Source organism: Acartia tonsa, chromosome 7 (genome assembly GCF_053477335.1).
Source record: "Acartia tonsa isolate MP-2025a chromosome 7, ASM5347733v1, whole genome shotgun sequence".
In the NCBI taxonomy this organism is placed as follows: domain Eukaryota; kingdom Metazoa; phylum Arthropoda; class Copepoda; order Calanoida; family Acartiidae; genus Acartia; species Acartia tonsa.
This window is the reverse complement of record NC_137266.1, coordinates 49,598,360-49,615,628: the sequence shown is the minus strand read 5'-3', so window position 1 is coordinate 49,615,628 and position 17,269 is coordinate 49,598,360. Positions and strand designations below refer to the sequence as shown.

Here is a 17,269-nt window from a genome sequence, read left to right as displayed (position 1 = left end):
TAACTTACAATGATCCAAGAAACGTTCCACTGAAATAATAATGAAATTTTCAATTAACTCTGCATAGGTACATGTTTATTATTGTACCAGGGGTGTATATTCTGCACAAGATTTATTTTCACAAATAAAATATATATATAAAAAGATTATTGTACATGGTCACCTGCTAGCAAGAATAGGAATGCCCCTTTTATTCGGTTTATTTCCCTTGCCCCCACCTCCCTTCTCCCTGTTTTAAACGTTTTCTCATCATGTCAAATTTACAAAATAATATTTACTTACCAGTTTCGTCATCAATAACTTCCGGAGCAGTCCAAAAGGCAGCTGTGATGCGGGCGTCAAAGGTGAACTGCTCGAACACGACATACGTGAAGGTTATGATGTCTCGGCATACTTTCAGTAAGGTTTGCCAGCCTATATCCACTTTCCGTGAGTCTTCGAAATTTTGGATGAAAAAGATAATTTCTTCTCTTCTCATATAACCATCTTTTTCCAAGGGGTCATGGTTCTTTATTCTTTCTCTGTAAAAATCTGGTGAGAAAATCTGGTCCACGACAACATCCTGATTCTCACTAGGCCCTTTATTCGCCTCCTCCTCATCAAGCTCATCCACATTGGTCAGTCTTCTTAGATCAGTCACCAAGGTTTCCACAATTTGGCCGGTTTTCTTCATTTCTGTTTTCAGGGTTTTAGTATTTTCAGCCATATCTCTTGATACACTGTCTTGCAGGTCTTTGATTTCATTCTTCACTAACTCATGGTTTGTGGACGTTTTGTTTACCAAGTTTCTGATGGACGCATTAATGGGCTCTAGTTGATTTTTCATTTGTGAGGTCAAGAAAGTACGTAGCTGCTGAAATTGGTTCTGAATTTGGTTCATAACGGCCCCGGTGAACAAATCCTTAAAATGAAACATATTAAACCACATATTTTCAAGTCTTGGTATTTTAAAAACTACGTGGTAGAAAAGAAGACTATCCACAAACAAGAGCAAGTGATCCTAAGCATCTTCCATCATTTTTGGACTTTGACAAACAAAAAAACTTGGTAAAATTTGACCAACTTTTTGGTAAAAATTGACAAGGTAAATTTTTAGGCTAAGTCCAGATTTTTGGACTTTGACCAAAAAATCAACTTGGTAAAATTTGACCAACTTGTTTGTAAAAATTTACAAGGTAAATTTTTATTGGTCAATGTTTACCAAAAATTTAGTCAAATCTTACAAGTTATTTTTTCCAGGCTAAGTCGATATATATCCTAAATAATTGTAATTTGTATCCTCTGGATGACAAAATGAAATAAAAATAATACCTCGCTTTCTTCCATCTCACCAGAAGGGCCAGATGATCCCTGGGGTCGTGATGACTGGGACTGGGATCGTGATGATGTTGCAGGAGGAACTACAACTCTCGCGGTCCGTTGACTCGCGGAGTGGTGCCGTGCCCGTGGAGATGGAGGTGGGGTAATATTTATTGGCCTCATTGGAGATGTTGTGGTTCTAGTTGTGTTCTAAAAATAATATAGATAATTATTGTAAAGCATTACTTACCGAGGATTATAGTTTTAAACAACACCGGCATTATCCTAATTTTTTTCTTCTATTTTTTAAAACTTTACCCTCCCCCCCCCCCCTCTCCCGACAAAATGACTGTGTTAGGTTAGGCTAGGTTAAGTTATATGGTTAGAGGGACCCAATTTGTTCAACGGTTAACGAGATTTGTTGGTACAAACCCACAAACAGACATCATGTTAGTAAGTTTAGTTTAACAACAAAACACCAACAAACCAAAAACCGATAACAATAAAACTTAAAACCCTACCTTTGCTGTTGTACCTTTGCCACCTCCAGTAGATTTGTTGCTTCCAGTTTTGGCACTTGGAGCTTTGGCACTTCCACCTCTGGCACCATTAGGTTTGCCACCTCCAGTAGGCTTGTTGTTCTAAAACAAGAAATAATTGTTGTATTTACAATGCATAAAAAGATATTAGATAGCAGTGGCTACGCCCCTAGAATTTTAATTACTAATATCAAATGTTAAACACACTGTGGAAAATTAATAAATAATTATACTTGGTCAATAATCTTTTGTGGTCTGTTAAGCATGAACCGATAAGGTTTTCCTTTCGATCCGGTAACATGCGAATTTATAAGTTTTTTGAGCGAAGGGTAGCAGCAATTTGTACAATAGTAAATTAGGCCTTAAATATAATTTTTACCTTTACAGAACTAGCACTCTTTCCAGTCCTCGTCATTTTGGGATCTAGCTTGATCAATTGCCAGTCGAAATTACGCTGTTGGATCCAGGTCGTTGGCATGGGCAATTTGCATAGTTTTAAATCTGAAATGTGTAGACAGAAATTAAAATTTTATGTAAAATTAAATTAAATTGCAAACATGTACTCTTTCAAATTACAGACTAGACTTATAACACTTTAACTTCATACCCATCGATGGCCAAAAAGGTAGGGTTTTGCTAAATTTAGTTGAAATGCCTTTTTTAAAATTAGCTATAAAAAATAATTTTAATGAAAAAAATATTTTAAAGTACATTTCACATAAATTCCAAATAAAGAGGGAAGGGCCTTCAGTTGAATTTTACAACATTTTACATACATATTATAACAAAAGGGGGGGGGGGGGGGAAGTGACACTTTTTGAAACCAAAACTAAAAGTCAAAGGAACTGAACTAAAGAAACAGTTACAGATCTGTCATTTTGCATGGCAGTTGTTTTATAAGGGTACAATATGGAACTTTTAGTTTTGGTTTCAAAAAGTGTCATTTCCCCCCCCCCCCTTTCTCTGCTTTCAATGTACAAAATTAAATTCCGATAGGAATTACGATGGAGACATCTTGATGCAACAGGTGTACGGAGATATGTGCTACTCTGTACTTCAGTAGGTTGGAGGCTAGTTGTGTTGGAGGATGGCTATAGTCTTCGGGATCGTCAGTCTTGCCTACTCCTAATACCAGGGGTGTATATTTTCAGTGTTTAAAACCATAAAACTTAATTCATATTTCCTAGACCCCCCCTCCCCCCTTTACCACACTCTCCTCCTGGCATGATAAGAGAATTACAAATAAATTGTGGTAGGTTAAAAAGGAATTAGATGAAATGTATAGTTCATGAAATATTTCTATACAACAATTAATCATGTGCAAAATATACACCCCTACCTATTCTTCTGGAATCTTCAGGAAAGGTGTATGCCGGAAAAAATGTCCTCACTTTGTGGACCAACCATACTGTTTTATCACGACGGCAGTCTGGGACAAAGTAGAGGTCTTGGCAGTCTGTATAGAATTGATTTCTTTCGAACTTTCGTTTGTTGGCATTCCTTTTTCCCCTGACAGCCAGCTTTTCATTTATGTACGGTTTCACTGTGTGAAATATCAACAATCTAAATATGTCATTTATGTCATTAATGGCTGTTAAACGGAAAGGTATGTTGCTGGTGAAATCGTTATAGCTTAAGTGTTTGATCAGCAATACACGGAAAGAAAGTTATGTTACATTTTTAAAAATTACATTAAAATTTGTAAAGAGTGGGGGGGGGGGGAGAAGTGACACTTCTTGAAACCAAAACTAAAAGTCAAAGGAACTCAACTAAAAAAAAATAGTATTACCTGTTTGAAACCTCTTTAAGGCCAAAATTATATCCTCGGATGTAAGTTGCAATCACATGATTGGCACTTTCGAAAGCATAACAACTGAACGCCATGGATGGTCCAAATCGGCGGACATGTTCCGGCATATGGTAAAGCATGTGAGTATTGTAACTCAAGCACGATTCGCCGTACATCTCCGCCAATTTTGAGTTCAGGACCATTATCATGGTCTTGAGCTCAGCCACACGTTCAGTTGTTATATGCTCTTCGAGACAGCGCAATATGTGGAATAAAAACTTGCATATCAGACGTTGTTCATCTTTAAGATTTGCCAACTGGAAAAAAAAACATTGTAATAATTTAAGGGAAAACTAGCTCTTTCGCCCCTAGCCTCTAGGGGCTTCGCCCTATATACTTATTGGAAGTCCACCCTCCTCAATAGAAATATATATATAATATAGCACACGTGCGCAAATTTAAAAAGAATGTTATTGCTATACAATATAATGAAACTGAAATAAGCTTTAAATTCTAAAAAGATTATAATATGGTAAAAACCTACCTCTGCATAAAATATCATATGGTAAAAGCCCAGTACTTTGAATTCAGAACTTTTCAAATTGAGGGCTAGCTTCTTCTCTGTCAGGCGCATGATGGACGTACGGGGAACGCGATCAAAATCGCCAACAAGCTTCAATTGATCGTTGATTTCATCTATAATTGGAGTTACTGCAGTTCATGGTAAAATATGGGTGATAAGGAGAAAATTTTCAAAATTTAAGTTCTTTAAACTTTTCAAACTAACACTCTTTTAAGCGGCATAACAAGGCGTACAAATAATGTGTAATAGACATAAATCTAAAAATGCAGAATTTTATCGCAGTGCCGAGAAATGCGCGAAGAAAACACCTATTTTACGCGTCATTTCTTTAGTCAAATGCAGTACATCCCTGTAATTCTCTCCATTTGAACTAAGTCTTCTTCTTCCAATTCTGGATAACTATTACGTCCTTTCTTCAGGTACGTCATCACTTTCTTTACATAGCCCAGGTGCAACGCGTGCATCGGATCACTGGGGGTATCTTGTATTAAATCCAAGCTCGGGTCAAGCTCAGAAAAACTGGTTTTCATGTTCTGATTATTTTCCTCTAACTTGCGGAATTTCTCGTCAGACCTCGGCGTACCCATATTTTGACTGTCACTGGGGTAAAATACATTCATTGATTCGAACAATACCAAGTTCTTTTGACGGAGATAAGTCTGTGAAAAAGCCATCCCTGGAAGGTCACAGTGTGGGCATCCATTTTTTGATCCATGGCCAAGAATGCCGAATACATCGGCTCTCGCAACGGCATCGTGGATGATGGTTCTACATTGAAAGGTATGTCCAGGTAATCCTTCTTGAATTAGTTTGTTGATGAATCGGGTAACATTATCCAGAAAGTTGTAACTGTAGGGACGCCTCCTCGTCTTCTCAAATATGCTGACTGGCAATATAACACTGAAATCCTTGTTGAAGAATAACCTGAAATAATAAAGAAGAATTAATAATAATAGCATTTAATACCTTAGACTTAAAATTGTAGTTACTGATTTATAAAACGTAAAGGCTGGTAAAATTTTACCGTAAAAGTGGTAAAAACTAGGTTTACTTATGGTATTAATTAAGTCCTGGTATACAGTAAGACAGATTTTTATATATGTATGCAATAGAAAAAAGTATCAATTGTAAACTTAGTTTTCTTTCTTATTTCTTTATTGAATGGTTTCCTAAACTTTTGCTTTAAAAATCTGGGCTGTCAATTGATGTAAAACAAATATTTTGATATCCTTTGAAATATAGGGTGCCAATCCTAAAAAATATTTTTTCGAGGGTCATGCTGTATATGAAAAGAACTTTATCCCAACCCAACCCTTTCAAATCCACAATATATTAATTACTTACCTAATCCAGACAGTATAATAGGAGATATGAGATCCCTGAGCTGCTTTCACTCCGTCGCCCGAGATGTCAAAAGTTATATGATCATCAACGGCCTGTTGTCCATTCAACCGTTTAAAGTCTGTGATGGCGTCTTGGAGGATCTCATAGGTAGGGAATCTGGAAAAAGAAATATATTTTTAACTAATAATAGCTTATAATATTGTTCTCAAGTTGTCGCAGGAAGCAATATACCAAAGAATGATCAAACTGATAATTAGAACACTTGAAAGTTTGTTGTTAAAAAAGGAGAAAAATCGACATGTTTAAAATGGACGTACGGAAATTCTGGTAATGATTATAGAAATGCTACGCTTTCTAAATCGTATATAAACATACCTGCACTCAATCAGTGAACCAGGAGCATTTGTAGGATTATATTTGTTTTCTTTGATTTCAACTTTGTATTTGGGTTTGAATAATGTATTATATGACGGAAATTTGAAAATACACGAGCGTTTCAGAATTGCCAGGATGATTCTAACTTTGTTGTGAGAGATGGGGTTGTCTAGAACACAAACGCTTCTGAAATCATTAACAATTTCTTTCTCAAGTTCTGTAAGATGTTTGAAGGGATCCCCGTCATGATCGCCATCAGGTTCGCCATCAGGTTCGTCATCAGGGTCATCGTCATCATCTGGGTCAAAATCATCTTCAGGTATATCAAACAATTCGACGTGTTCCCAGTCCTCGGCATCTTGAATGCTGTCATTGTCTGCATCATTATTATCGTTGGTATTATTGTTGTTAATATTGTCTACAACAATATTAATGTAGTTTGTTTCTTCAGGATTGTTATTTAATCGCTCCAAAACTTGGTTTGCGTAGCATTGATAACATATACTTTCGGTTTCCTTTGTGAAGTTGGTATTGCAGCCTGTACAAACTTTACCTAAAAAAATACGATGTTAAACATGGTGTTTTATAGTTATAAACCTTCCCGGAACCTATGTGAAGGTACCCTGTAAAGGAGAACCCAATCGGTTCAGCGGTTAGCAAGATCCTTTTGAACAGACACACAGACATCCTGTTACTTTAGTATAAGGATAATGCCGTAAAGAAAAACTAGTCAAATTAGAAAGTTAAAAAATTAAAAATTCCAGAAAAAGTAGATAAATGTAGAGAGTGGGTGAAGGTGGGTTAGGTTAAGGGATCCCATGTAGAATATACACCCCTGGAACAAGGATATCTTGAGACAAACTTAACTAACGTTTGATCAAACCAATTGTTTGAAATTTAGATTGAAAGGAAAATAAAAAACAAAAATTGGGAGACAATGTTTGTGGGAATTTGGACAAACAAACAACAAACAGACAGACCGACATCGTTCTACTTTATATTACAGATATTGTAGGTTACCTTTTGACGATGCAGTTTCGTTCTCATATTCCACATCCATCAAATCCTCCTGCTGTTCTTCTTCTAGTAATGGCTGACTGTCTTCACTTTGTGGAGGTTTCTTGCGCCATTTTCTGTTTCTCGTTGCATTACAGAAGAGTTTTCTTATGGACCTCAGTTTATGCTGCAACTGGAAAAAGATTACATAATTAGTGAATTACTTATTTAAAATAATATAGGGGAGTTGTTATGGATCGTTATTTGGGCAAGCTACACGTGTCAATTGATTACAGTACATATGACTATACTGGTGTAAGAGCAAGCATGTTTATAGTGCGCTGACTGCAAGTGAAAAATAGAAATTAAAGTCGAGCATAGATTATACTTTAAGTACAGTAATGAAAAGTAAGGTCTCATCTTAAATATGTAGAAATAATTAGTTGTAAAAAGTCACCTGTACATTTTTCGTCTTATCTCCACTTCTTATACGCTTCAGTAGAGCTTTAGAGAGTGTACCAATCAAATTGTCTCCCATTGCAATAACGTCTAACAGGGGTGTATAGGTAACTCCTGAAATAAGAAGTATATGTTATAATCAGGGATGTATATTCTGCATGGGATCCCCTGCTCAGGGGGGGGGGGGGTGGAAATAAAAAATAAGTGGTTGGAGGAAAAAAAAATGTAAAAATTAAGAAAACTGAAAACATTTTTTCCATTTCCCCCCCCCCCCCTCCTTGGTGAAAAAAAACTAAAGAAATGTGTGGTAGGAGGGATAAAATAAATGAAGTATAGAGTTCTTTAAATATTTTTCTATTTCCCCCCCTACTTTTTCAGAAAAATCTAGGGGGGAAAAAAAATAAAAAAATTTGTAGCAGGGGAAAAAAAATAAATCTTGTGCAGAATATACACCCCTGGTTATAATAATAAGGTTATTACTTGTTTACATATAACGAAAGAAGGAGAAAGTAAAAAAGGGGGGGGGGGGAGTGACACTTTTTGAAACCAAAATTAAATGTCAAAGGAACTCACAAAATAAAGAGTTAGAGTTACAAACAAGAAAATACCCTTATTTATTCTTTGATTGTCTATAAAATTAATTAAACTTACCTATCAAAATTGTGATCCAATTATACATACGTCATCCAGCGTTGGTCTGACATTTTTTTACTTTGAAAAAAATAACTATATACAATATATACATAAAATTTTGTTTGTTCCAGTCCTGACCTGGATAATACCTATATAAATTTCCTGCCTTCCCTGAAAAGCCGACGAACGCATATATAATCGAGCCCCACTGGTCGTGACTTTTGCAGAATTCTGCAGTTGCATGGAGTTTTATTATAACAACAATGTTGAACCCAGAAAATTTGTTAATTTGCTATAAAATAAATAATAATAAATAATAAAAAACAACATAACAAAAATATCAAAAAACAAAAACAAAAAATAAAACATATCAATTAAGATCTCCTAGAGAGCTATAGCCAGAAGCTTAAAAAACTGTACACGTGCATACGTAATCGTCGGCTTTAGGGGTAAATAATGTTTATTAATGTTTATATGCAGGAAATTATATATCTGCACGACCAGTGGGGCTCGATCACTGTCACCATGGGTACTTAATTATAAAATATATGGGCGCTGCAATCAAAGAGAGGTTAACGTAAATGTTCTGAAAGAACAAATTGATGTTATCCTCTTAGGAAATACCCCCCCCCCCTAGAAAAACGGCCCCTGGCCTCTACCTAGCCGTATAACTTAACCTAGCCTAACCTAACCCAGCAATTTAGTTTGGGGGGGGGGGGGGGGATGGGGAGTTAAATAATACAAACAAAATTTTCTAAGAGGATAACGCCACAAATTACAATTAAAATTCGCTTTCAGCATGGATATCCGGAGGCTGGATGAAATCGCCGGCGGCGAGCTCGGCTTCTCCTAGCTTCTCCTTTCTCTTCCCTGAAAGGAAAGAACATTGAATTAAAAATGAGAAAACTAAAGCGTTTTTTAATGAAGAAACTCAAAGAATTCTGAAACATTTTTTGGTTAAAAACAATTTTTTCCCCTGCTACAAAAGACAACTAGCCATGAACAAGAGCATGTGATTTGAAGCAACTTCCATCATTGATCCACTTATTTCTTTTTTCCCCCTCCCCTCCCCCCCCCCCCCGGAGCAGAATATACACCCCTGCAATAATTTCGTAGTTTTTACCTTGTTACTCTGGGTTTTATTTAGAAAAAAGGGCTGACGTTGGTGAGGAAAGGTGCACAGTCGGCTTCATGGTCAATGACACGTCTCTCGGTATCATCCAGGCGGGGTCTCTCGTTCTCGTAGAGATTCTCGGGCATAGGTTCAATCTTCTTTAAGTGTGTCTCTACCCAACCGTGATGGTATAAGAGTTTTACTATTTCAACAGCGTCATCAATGCCACATGATTCTTCTTGAACTCGAATATTTAGCTTGGAGAAGAGTCTCAACATCCTAACCATGAGGGCGTCCCATCTGTCATGCAGCTCGTGGTATTGGTATGGATCCATCCTAATTTGAGGAATGATTATTTTGTTTGTCTTGTTTATTTTTGGGAGGGGTGTGATTAATGTTTTTTAACTTTCCGGTATTTTATTTGTCCTTAAACAAGGGGGGGGGGGGAGAAGGCCTGGAGCTCCGGAACCTGGAGGCCTATCCAAAAAATATTAAAACTTGGGAAAATTCATCATATAAGAATGATTTTATCCCTAATAACCTATACTCTCAGTCCAAAGATAAAGCCTATACTCCCTGTTTACGCAAATGTGTCAAAACTTCCCCCCCCCCCCCCCTATTTATTTAGAACAAATTTTGTAGCAGGAGAAAAAAAATAAATCTTATACAGCTAATATACACCCATACCTGTTATTATGATGTACGCGTACCCAGGTGATTAACTTGAATAGCCTGTTATTCAGAACTATCTGAAAAGGTAGAATATTTAAGAAATAAAAAATTACAAAATAAAAATAGCTCGTATTCATTCGAATCCGGTGGATAGGAACAGGTGTTCTCATTCATACGCCAAAAAACTAGGTAACTAGCATATCGTATTATATGCATGGTTTTCTACGAATATAAAAATCTAAAAGCATAAGATTAAAAACAGTTATTTTTAGCCAGTGCCTCCGGCACCTCTGGGCCAAAAAAGTAGTTTCATTCTTATAATTGTACTCCTATATTTGCGACAATCCGTTTATACTACGGTGCAAGACATATATTTATTAATTTTACATTTAAAAAAGTCCTGTATATTACGTAAGCTAAAAAGAGTCCCAAAAATGGGAGAAAAAACGAATACGAAGAATATTTTAGAAAGAATTTTCAATAATTAATGATAAAATTTGAATTATAAAACAGAATGATACATATTAACGTCTTAATTCACTGTAATTTCACTAAAAATGATTACTAAAATACAAAAATGCACCGTAGTCATATAGTCCAGTTGAATTATTGCGCCGATGGAAAGTTACGGTTGCCAACATACAGATTGAATAGGTGGCAAAACACTTTGCAAGACAGTTATATTTTTAATCGTAAAATTGCAACGAATAATAACATTTCATGAATTATATAAGTTATGCAGTTTTAATTAATTAACCGGTAAAATATTAAAATGATATTATATACATAAGGTGTTTTTTAAAGTTTGGCAACTTTGTCCAGCACGTTGATTTTATCATCTGAAAACAGGGTTACGAAAGTTAAATAAATGTAAATTTTTTTTAATGTGAATGTAATATATTTTTGGCAATGACTTAAATGAAATATCATCGATAAAATATAAAAAAATATATTGCAATGGATATAAAAGAAATATTTTTCAATATAAAGTTGTATACCTGTACAGAGCATGTGCATGAATGCCGCTATACCGATTGAAAACTATTGTAAACAATGAGTGTTATAGTTCAAGTCTCTTAGAGAAAATACGTGTTATATCCAAGTATGATTGACAGGAGATGGTCCATGTCACAAGATTTATATGAATGTCAGTTAAGAACTCCTAGAGAGCTATATATTCAGAAGTTTAAAAAAGTACTTGTCTACCAGTCTTGGCTGTTAGTGTTGATATATGGACCCTGCAATCAAAGAGATGATAGTCAGATGTTTAAAAAAGTACGTGTCCACCTTCAGTCTTGGCTGTTAGTATATGGACCCTGCAATCAAAGAGTGGTTTGCGTAAAAGTAAGTGTTTAAATAATTTTAATATAAAAACATTAATAATATAGGACCTTGAGCGTACGGTTTTAGGCTGCCTTCGATTAACGGTTTAAGTTTTACTAGCGGCTATGCCCCTTAGAAGCCTCTAGGGGCACTTAAAGTAGGAAGAGAAAAGTCGAGGCCTCATCCTATTTTTAATTTGAGTTTCAGCTATAGATTAAAATAAATAAAAAGCTTCGTTGTAAAAGAGAACAATATTAATATATATAATAGGATAATTGTTTTAAGCCTTTTTTAAACCTTTTTGATTTGATCTAAGAAACACTTTTTATCCTATTCTTAATATTAAATAATCCGGGTTTAATATATATGAATGTAAGAAATATTAATAAATTATATTTAAATTGAATATTGTTTTTCAGGTTCAGCAACACTGATTCATCAGAAATAACTATTTGGGCGCTGCAATTAAAGAAGGGCTCACTTAGTAGTAAGTTTTAAATAATGTAATAAAAAAATCAATATAATTTAGGACCTTACGCATGGTTTTAAGCTACTTCGATAAACTGTTTGTTTTATAATTTTTTAAACCTTTTTGATATATGATATAAGAACGACTTTTTATCCTATTCTTAATATTTAAAGTATTCTACTATTAATATATATAAATAATAATAGAAATATTAACAAATTATATTTCAATTAATATTGTTTTTCAGACTTAACCAGGAATCAGATTCGTGAGAAAATATATGGGCGCTGCAATTAGTGAATGGTTTACATAGAAGTAAGTGTTAAAATAATTTTAATAAGAACATGGATATTTTAGGCCATGTTATTAAGACTATCCTTTAACGAAACCTTTTTAATTCAACCTTGCTACGAAGCCTTGTGTGATACCGGTAGAGTGTTTGAGTTCTTAGGGAACCACACTAATTACATAATATTATCTTGAGTTAGACAGGTTTTATAAGCTGTAAACAGACTAATACAATTAGATATGTCATTATCTTTAAATTATTTATTATAATTTATATAATAGCACCTTTGAAATAAGCTCATATTATATCCAACCTATATTCGCCCTTTAAGGTTTATGATTGTTTTAAGCGTAACGAAGTTTTATACCCTTAATAGAAAGATATTATAAGATGTGTTTTATGTAAAATAATATTAAAAATATATATAAATTATATTTCAATTAATATTCTTTTTCAGGTTTAGCTTCGCACACAGCTGGGTGTATTCTCTGATTATAAGCTGACCGCAATTCGACCGTGGAACATTTCTTAAGCACCAACATGAAGCTGTTGCCATCAGAAATTCATCCGTTAAAAGTAAGTGTTTAATTATTTGTAATAAAAGATAGTTGGAATAATCCTACACGCAACTACGGCAACACCTCGGCCCCAAAAGGTAGTTTCCATGTATACAAGCATAACAAATATGAAGTTAATATACACAGACACACATCGAACTACCTTTATGAAACTGTATACTAAATTATATTAACAATTAAGCTATTATTAAATTTATTAGATAGATATTAAACTGGTTAGACAAAAGTTAATACATAAAAATAATGTACTAGATAGGTAGCTATTTAAAATTAGATTTTACTACTTTATATTATTGAAACAGTACATTCAGGATATTATTAAAATCTAAACAGCATTACATTCATCCTCGTGCATGTTTACTTCGTGAAGAACAGCTGCCAGTTCGGCAGCCTGGGCAGCGGCGGGCAGCAGAGGGGAAGGACGGCAGCGATTAAGATGTGTAGTAATCCATCCATGTTGATATAACCTCTTACAAACCTCCCTCTGGATCTCGACATTGTCAGTTCTGGCTCTAATCTCTAGACTCTCTCTTAGTACTAACATACGACTATTTAATTCATACCATAACTCCAAATTCCCGTTATAAGACATTCTTAGTTTCTCTCAGTCTGGTTATGTATTGATAACTGAATTAAACTTTCTCTAATAAGCAGGCACATACACAAGCTGTATCTACTTTCTCCATGAAATTTTCCCAAAACCGTTAACTTTCCTTTTTGTAAGGCCTTTTTGATTTGTTAATCCTTTAATTGCTTAATTTAAAAATGAATATTCTTTTTCAGGATTTTGGAGTTGAACCAGTTTTGAAGTACGTGGAGCTTTGCAGTTCCATGGAGAACAACGAGAGTTCCATCTCAACATGTAACAGTCACAGATTATACAAAAAATTTCATTATTTATTATAACGACAATGTTGAACCGAGAAAATATGTTAAAATATGTTAGTCAGTTAAAATTAACAAATAATTTACAGAACGATACTAATAAGTTTTATTATGACGATCAATGTTGAACAGAGAATATTCTGTTAGTCAGTTAAAATTAACTTAAATAAAGCGTATTGATTACAATCAGTGTTTATTATGACGACAATGTTGACACCTAACATTCCACAGCTAAAATTCTAAAAAATATTAACTTTAACATATAAAGCGTATTGATTACAATCCGCCCAATCGGTGTTTATTAATTAAGTTCTACTCGAGAGCTCCAAACATTCCACAAGCTAAAATTCTAAAAAATGTTATTTACAGAAACGATACTAGTAAGTTTTGTAGTTTCAGTATTGACCTGGATAATATCTATATGACCTGTTATGTTATAATATGAAATAAATTCTAAATAAAATCATTATCATCATTATATTTTATTTGCGATTTTTATCATTAAGTAGAAGGATGTTTGTTTGGAAAAATCTGGACTTAGCCTAAAAATTTACCTAAAAATATTGACAAGAATTTAATTAACAAGTAAGAATGGAAAAACCTACCTTAAATACTGGAGATCTTGAGGCAAGTATAAACTTGTGCACTTTTAATTTGGAGGTACTAGTTTCTATCAAACAATCAGTAAACTCTGGATCCTCAAAACAATTCTCCAGGTCACCAGAGAGACAGGATACTGCACTTTCAGGTCCAGGTTTTATAACTTCCAGCCAAATAGTCAGAGTACCTCCAGGTAGGAGACTTGCCTGATTGTTCTTCAGTACATTAATCTCCATAAAAGCAGCATTACAATTTACCTCTCCAGGTGGCACTGTTATCAATCGACATTTAGGCATCAGTAGTAGACTGTTGTTATCTTGGATGCCAATCTTTTGTAGTTTCAGTATTGACCTGGATAATATCTATATGACCTGTTATGTTATAATATGAAATAAATTCTAAATAAAATCATTATCATCATATTTTATTAATTTCATATTCCATATAACGAAAGCAAATAGTGCTGAGTAAAAGGATGCTTTGTTTGGAAAGTATTAGGTCTGAATATTTCCTCATTATATTTTATTTGCGATGTTTATCATTAAGTAGAAGGATGTTTGTTTGGAAAAATCTGGACTTAGCCAAAAAATTTACCTTGTCAATTTTTACCAAAAAGTTGGTCAAATTTTACCAAGTTTTTTTTTTTGGCAGAGTCCAAAAATCTGGACTTAGCCTAAAAATTTACCTTGTCAATTTTTACCAAAAAGTTGGTCAAATTTTACCAAGTTTTTTTTTTTGGCAAAGTCCAAAAATTTGGACTTAGCCTAAAAATTTACCTTGTCAATTTTTACCAAAAAGTTGGTCAAATTTTACCAAGTTTTTTTTTTTGGCAAAGTCCAAAAATTTGGACTTAGCCTAAAAATTTACCTTGTCAATTTTTACCAAAAAGTTGGTCAAATTTTACCAAGTTTTTTTTTTTGGCAAAGTCCAAAAATTTGGACTTAGCCTAAAAATTTACCTTGTCAATTTTTACCAAAAAGTTGGTCAAATTTTACCAAGTTTTTTTTTTTGGCAAAGTCCAAAAATTTGGACTTAGCCTAAAAAAATACCTTGTCAAATTTTACCAACTTTTTGGTAAAAATTGACCAAATTGTGTTTTTTTTGGCAAAGTCCGAAAATTCGGACTTAACCTGAAAAATAGAGTTGTAAAATTGACCACATTTTTGGTAAAACTTCCAAAAGTGGTAAAATTGAAAAAAAAAAAAAAAATTTAAATTTAGGCTTCATTGTATAAAAGTCATTATTTTAAAGTACTACAACTGATTATGAAGAGCTGTTTTTTATTTAAAACACAAAAAACGGGTTTTTTTGTTTCGTCAAATTTTACAAAAAAAATGGTAAAATTTGACTAATTTTTTGGCTAAAATTTTTGCTGGTAAAATTTACCACGAAACTGGTATATTATACCAGGTTGACCAGCTTTACCACTTTTCTGGTAAAACGAGTTTTTTTTCTGGTATTTCGTAGAACCTGGGGGATGAGAGGAGAAGTAAGAAAGAAAAGAATGAGAAGATAATCCCTCATTTTTATCACGTCACAAGGCTGATTTTTTAGACAGTGCAGAAAAGGGATGGTCAAGCACCCTCCCTCCCCCCCTCATATTTCGAGAAAAAAATGAGAAGGAAATGAAGCAAACCCGAGGGGGGGGGGAGGAGGGGTATTAGTGCTTACCAAAGCAATTAGTGTGAAATATTTTACTTCTATATAATTTCTGTTAGTTCTATATAATTTCAAATGTTAGTACTTGATCTTTACAATTAAACATTTTACTAATGTCAAATAGAATAAAACCTTTTAAAACCAATGAAGAAAACAAGGAGGTGCTTAAAATGGCATTCCCATATAAACAACCCCTTAAATAGTGGATGTAAATATTCATTTATTTCCCTGGTATCTCATTTATATCCCTGGTATGATTTTAGAAGATTTTAAATTTTTTTTGGAAGATTTTAGAATTTTTATTAATTACTAAAAGAAAGAAAAATTATACCAGGGAAATAAATGAAATCTAAAAATTATACCAGGGAAATAAATGAAATCTAAAAACTAAAATTAAACCACATTTTACTAGCATAAAAATGAGTTTTTGTTTAAATGAGAATGATATTCCTGTCCAGTTTTTTGTTTAGGAATGAATATTTCTTACCCTCGTGAATAAATGATGACCTATCGGTCGATCATTTATTCCCTCGGGTAAGAAATATTCATTCCTAAACAAAAAACTGGACAGGAAAACCCCATTCTGTAATTTAATATGATTATGCATTATTTAATACTACAGGCAGCGCCGCTTGCATCTAGGGGCTACGTTATTGAAGAGGAAGGTATGGACAAGAAAATTGCGTATAAGAATAAAATAATTAAGAAAATATAACCTGAAATCAACTCAAATCTTATGTGGAGCTTCCCTAAAATCAAGAACTTATTCGTTTTAGTAGTTATCGAAATATTAACCCAACAGACAAAAAAACAATAAACACAAAGTACCCTGGTGAGGAACTTTAATTTATCCCACTTATTTTTGAAGAAAAGTGGAGGGTGGATTTTTCGTGTTTTTTATTACATTAGAAAAGGTTAAGTTATTTTGGTTTACGGGTCCTGCAGAGTTATATCACCGCAGGTATAGACCCCGCAAGGTTGGGACATGCAGGGTTAAAGCATAGGGTAATAAATTACTTTTTCCTATCTGAACCATGTCATACGTTGATATTTCTAATTTGTCTAACTTTTAAAAAAATGTATTTATAAATTATAAAGATAAAAAATGACATTATACTCAATGTATTTTCATTTTAAAAACAAATCCTAAAATGCAATTTATGTTGATTTAGATCCTAAAACTAACCAGAATCTAGAATTGATAATTAATTTAATATTAATATAATAATTATTTTTACAAATAGAATCTTTTACGACTTAATAAAATGTTTGTTTGCTTAAGACGCAATACTAGTTGTCAATTTTCTTTTATTAGTTTCACCTTTTACTTCTTTAGAAATTGTTGCAAAAATTTTGCATCTCTAGTAATACGCAAAGTTGAAGCTAAATGAAAATATAAAAAAAAAGAAAAATCATTATTTTTATATATATATTTCATGTTCCATATAAAAGTAATAGGGTGACTCTGGTTGTTCCTGCCTGTACCGAAAGATCTCGGTAACTGCTGGACCGATATCGTTCTTCTTTACAATGTAGCTCCCTTTGGTTTATTGGAAAGTACATAACTTTTTTCCCAAGATATTCGCTTCATGAAAAATACTTCTAAAATTCCCCCCTGCCCGACCTCAAGTGCTTCCAGAGGCCTTAAGGAAGCGCTCCAGTG

The 17,269-nt window shown here is 33.7% G+C and overlaps 4 protein-coding genes and 1 long non-coding RNA gene across 6 annotated transcripts in view; 1 reads left to right on the top strand and 4 right to left on the bottom strand.

The window, feature by feature from the left end:
- LOC145323924 (uncharacterized) overlaps positions 1 to 17,269 on the top strand; it is a 131,260-nt gene that overhangs the window by 78,146 nt on the left and 35,845 nt on the right. The gene's annotated exons all lie outside the window — the stretch shown is intronic.
- On the bottom strand, positions 272 to 2,206 carry LOC145323912 (uncharacterized). Its single transcript, XM_080166514.1, has 3 exons — positions 1,821 to 2,206; positions 1,312 to 1,509; positions 272 to 901 (listed from the first exon to the last, which is right to left on the bottom strand). The coding sequence occupies exons 2-3, from the start codon at positions 1,480 to 1,482 to the stop codon at positions 275 to 277; spliced, it is 798 nt and encodes a 265-aa protein (XP_080022640.1). The 5' UTR covers positions 1,483 to 1,509; positions 1,821 to 2,206; the 3' UTR covers positions 272 to 274.
- On the bottom strand, positions 2,339 to 4,324 carry LOC145323913 (uncharacterized). Its single transcript, XM_080166515.1, has 4 exons — positions 4,172 to 4,324; positions 3,628 to 3,944; positions 3,178 to 3,401; positions 2,339 to 2,963 (listed from the first exon to the last, which is right to left on the bottom strand). The coding sequence occupies exons 1-4, from the start codon at positions 4,259 to 4,261 to the stop codon at positions 2,821 to 2,823; spliced, it is 774 nt and encodes a 257-aa protein (XP_080022641.1). The 5' UTR covers positions 4,262 to 4,324; the 3' UTR covers positions 2,339 to 2,820.
- LOC145324044 (uncharacterized) lies at positions 4,543 to 8,145 on the bottom strand. Its single transcript, XM_080166673.1, has 6 exons — positions 8,036 to 8,145; positions 7,383 to 7,498; positions 6,950 to 7,118; positions 5,930 to 6,482; positions 5,555 to 5,710; positions 4,543 to 5,134 (listed from the first exon to the last, which is right to left on the bottom strand). Exons 1-6 carry the CDS (start codon positions 8,061 to 8,063, stop codon positions 4,543 to 4,545), a joined length of 1,614 nt encoding a protein of 537 aa, XP_080022799.1. The 5' UTR covers positions 8,064 to 8,145.
- LOC145323914 (uncharacterized) lies at positions 7,205 to 13,148 on the bottom strand. 2 transcript variants are annotated; one of them, XM_080166517.1, is made up of 3 exons: positions 9,819 to 13,148; positions 9,141 to 9,467; positions 7,205 to 8,887 (listed from the first exon to the last, which is right to left on the bottom strand). In XM_080166517.1, exons 1-2 carry the CDS (start codon positions 9,971 to 9,973, stop codon positions 9,161 to 9,163), a joined length of 462 nt encoding a protein of 153 aa, XP_080022643.1. In that variant the 5' UTR covers positions 9,974 to 13,148; the 3' UTR covers positions 7,205 to 8,887; positions 9,141 to 9,160. The 2 variants fall into 2 exon arrangements, with proteins under 2 accessions (XP_080022643.1, XP_080022642.1); XM_080166516.1 differs by having other exon boundaries at positions 7,205 to 9,467.